The sequence below is a fragment of the Cynoglossus semilaevis genome, chromosome 1 (genome assembly GCF_000523025.1).
Source record: "Cynoglossus semilaevis isolate Cse_v1.0 chromosome 1, Cse_v1.0, whole genome shotgun sequence".
NCBI lineage: Eukaryota > Metazoa > Chordata > Actinopteri > Pleuronectiformes > Cynoglossidae > Cynoglossus > Cynoglossus semilaevis.
In genome coordinates, this window is record NC_024307.1 from 17,493,626 (window position 1) to 17,497,461 (window position 3,836).

General features: G+C 37.9%; 1 protein-coding gene across 3 annotated transcripts in view; it reads right to left on the bottom strand.

Annotated features, from left to right (window-relative positions):
• The window catches only part of egln3 (egl-9 family hypoxia-inducible factor 3), a 4,512-nt gene extending 3,883 nt beyond the window's left edge, over window positions 1–629 (bottom strand). Inside the window, exon 1 of one of the 3 annotated variants that reach the window (XM_025056198.1) lies at window positions 54–629. In XM_025056198.1, the coding sequence (XP_024911966.1) occupies window positions 54–236 (183 nt within the window). In that variant the 5' untranslated portion in view covers window positions 237–629. Of the gene's footprint in view, window positions 1–50 lie in introns of all 3 variants that reach the window. The other 2 variants (XM_025056196.1, XM_025056193.1) reach the window with 2 other exon arrangements.
• Between the last annotated feature and the right edge of the window lie 3,207 nt (window positions 630–3,836).

Below are 3,836 nucleotides of genomic sequence, written 5' to 3' on the forward strand. Positions count from 1 at the left end.
CCCGCGCCCCCGCGGAGGCGGCGGCGGGGGACGCGGGGAGCCGCCCCGCGCAGGCGGCCGTCCTGCAGAGCTCCGACTCGGTGCAGCTCCTTCACCTGCTCCAGGACACCGTCCCCGAGCTCTCCGAGGAGGCCGTCCAGCAGGCAGAATCCGCAGCTCTGCAGCGCCGGGACAAGCCGCTCCTCCACCAGCCGCTCCAGCTCCGCGTCAGACACGTTCTTCTCAATGAAAGGCATGACAGTAACAGTGGACACACGCTGCGCAGATTTTATGTTGAGGGATGGCGTTCGAGTCCAGGACTTTGTTTGTGGATGACAGTAAGACTCAGAATGTCAGCTGTGCCAACTGAGGGAAGCCTTTATTCAAGAGCATCAAGACCGACACGCTTATAACACACATTTCCGGTGAATGGTTTCAAAGTAAAAGCTCTTTGCTGTACAAAAAAAAAATACCTGAAATGTTCAAGTGTTTAACGTGCAAACACACGCACTCACACACAGTCAAAGTCATTTTGGCTTTGGACATTTGGACTTTAAACATTATTTATTTTAATTCACAGGTTCCTCAAATAACACCTCCATATCTCATGTGTCTCCTACACAAACGTCGATGTCCTCTGTAATCTAAACACATCATGCTAGTCTGCATTGTTTTTACTTGTTACCAGAGCCTTCGTGGAATTTTATTTTATTTTCGTGTTCATCAAAACTCGTTTTGTGAACCTACTGTCCTGGTTATTATTGTTGTTACCGTTTCCTATATCCTAACTAATCGTGTTTTATTATGAAAGTAAATCGTTTTCCTGTCAGACGTTTTTAGCTTGACAGCAGTGATGGCAAAAATACAAGCAGAGGAGGAAAAGTGAGGGACGTGCTGAATGTGAAGTTCACTGTAAGAGAAGAGCTGGGAGAGGAGGGGCAGGAGGAGGAGGAAACCACTGGTTCACACTCACGTTCTATGAACTTTCAGTTGCCCGCCGCCATTGAGGACTCGGCAGTCTGCATGTAAACCAACCAGGAAGTAAACAGTGAACGTGAACTAGAGCACGAGGTAGGAAGAGACTGAGATCAACTGATAACAACGTTGTTGTTATTGTTCATAGGGTAATTATACTATTTAAAACCATGATGATGGTTATAATAATAATAATAATAATAATAATAGCGTTTTTCATGATTAAATTGTAGTGAAGGTTTGGTGTCTCCCACACCAAAGTCCATAGTCAAAACATTGAATTCACATTTACCTCAATGACACAAAGTGACCACATGAGGCAGCAGTAAACCTGCAACTCCAATGTCTCTGCAGGCTAAATTCACTGATTTTGTCCCTGGACTTGTCAAAGGGCTCACTGTTAAATGGAGCAGCACTCATTTGGACACATATTAGATTTTAGCTAACACGTCATTTCTAGCTGTAGCATTTGTTGAAATACAGCTCGTACCACCTGAAGCAAAAATTACTTAATAATTAAAAAACATGGAGTAACTTTTTCAGTGAGGTATTAATCTGGAGTCTGTTGATGGTCCTGCAGCCTGGGCTTCGTTTCATCATGTAACCTGTCACGTACTGACATGGACTAATTATTGCAGCTATTTATATAATTATCACTTGTGATCACACCAGTCCTAAAGTGTTCCTGTTTTTCCAGAACACTCACTCAAATCAAGCTACAGAGTCAAACCTCAGGCATCATTAGTCAGATTACAGCACGTACACAGGCACGTACACAGGCACGTACACAGGCACGTACACACTCACACACACACAGAGAATGCGGTTGTTTCCTCTTTGGCAGCTGATCAGACGATGAACCCAGCTCTCGTTACTGGTTAACTCTGACAAAGAAGTTTCGCTCACGTAGGCAGGGAGATTGCTGTGTCAGCTGACATCATCACAGACACAGCCACGTGCACCACTGTTCACACAAACACACATTCACCAAAACAGGTGAGAGTATAAAGGCACAGGCTGTTTTTTGTTTTGTTTGTTTGTGTGTTGTTGTTGTTTTTTTATTATTTGAAACACAGCTGCACTTTTGCCAAGGTTTATCAACTGTCTGAAACAAAAGATTGAACAGAGTGAGAAAGAGTTATGAAAAAGAAAGTCTGGGGTCAGAGACAGAGAGAGAAAGAAAAGTGATGGACAAAGTGAAAATGTGGTGTGATTTTTTTTTTTTTAAGAATAAAAGTAGTACAGGTGACTTGGAGGGACACAGAAGAGTGGTCAGTGATCACCGGTTTAAACCCTTCTTGTTCAAAAACCTGAGAATTGAAAATTAGGCTAATGAACACTGTGAACTTTTGTTTGAATGGTTTGAATGGTTGTTTGTCTTTTTATATCTGCTCCACTCTCCCCTCCAGCTGGGATTGGCTGTTTCTTCCCCATAACTCTGAAAGTATGAAGTGGGAGGATACAAATTGATAATGTTCCTTAGCTTACAATCAACCAGTTAAAAAAGTGACAAATTCCTTTATTCTTCCCACAATGAGAGATTCTTAAAATATAACAGGGATAGATCATAAAAGAATGAGACGATAAATGAGATAGGATAGCGTATAAGAGTGAAAAAGACTGGGACACAGCTGTTGAAAGTGTAGTGAGTATAGGAGAAAATGCTAGAATTGTACAGAAAGTGACAGAAAGTAAAAGTAAAATATAGATTTATAAGTCAGAATAAGTGGTGTAAGAGTGTAGGGGAAGAGACACAATGGGGAAGGGAAGTAAGGTCGGAGGAAGGTCGGAGTGTAGAGCAGCGCTGTCAAACATACGGCCTGCTTGATGAATTTTGAAAGTGAAAAAATGTACAAACACTTCATGTCAGAGATGTTCTGGCAAATATTTCATTAATTATTCATATTTAATAATATACTTGCGCTTATGTGCATGAAAACAAAGGGAAAAATATGGACTTATTGCTATTTACAAATAATTGTTATGATTGTATTGTTCCAGCCCTCTTCACATCTAATCAGGTTGTTTGTGGTCCCTGAACCAAAATGAGTTTGACACAGCTGGTGAGGAGGAATCGATCTGAGATTGAGATAAAAGTTTAAAAAATATTTTTTGTCAAACCTTTTTAGTTTTTGACCAAAAATGACACCGAAAATTCACATTTTGACAGAAACTTTTATAGAAAATGTTTTTAAAACAATGTTCTCAAAAAAGTGTGAAACATTTTGTAAAATTATTTTTCAAAATGTTGTCTTTTGTTGCATGTCATAAAATTAGGGCATTTAGAGAACATTTTTAGAAATATTTTTGTAAAAAGTGTTCTGTGAAAATGTGAATTTTCTGTGTCATTTTTGGTCAAAAACTAAACAATTTTGATGAAAAGTTTCTGAAAAATTATTTTTAAAAATGTTATATTTTCTTGCATGTTTCTCAAAAAATCAGGGCATTTAGAGAACTTTTTTAGAAATATTTTTGTAAAAAGTGTTCTGTGAAAATGTGAATTTTCTGTGTCATTTTTGGTCAAAAACTAAACAATTTTGATGAAAAATGTTTGGAAAATTATTTTTAAAAATGTTATTTTTTCTTGCATGTTTCTCAAAAAATTAGGGCATTTAGAGAACATTTTTAGAACTATTTTTGTAAAAAGTGTTCTGTCAAAATGTGAATATCTTGTGTCATTTTTGGTCAAAAACTAAACAATTTTGATGAAAAATGTTTGGAAAATTAATTTTAAAAATGTTATTTTTTCTTGCATGTTTCTCATAAAATTAGGGCATTTAAAGAACATTTTTAGAAATATTTTTGTAAAAAGTGTTCTGTCAAAATGCGAATTTTTTTGTGTCATTTATGTTCATAAACTATACAATTTTGATGAAAAATGT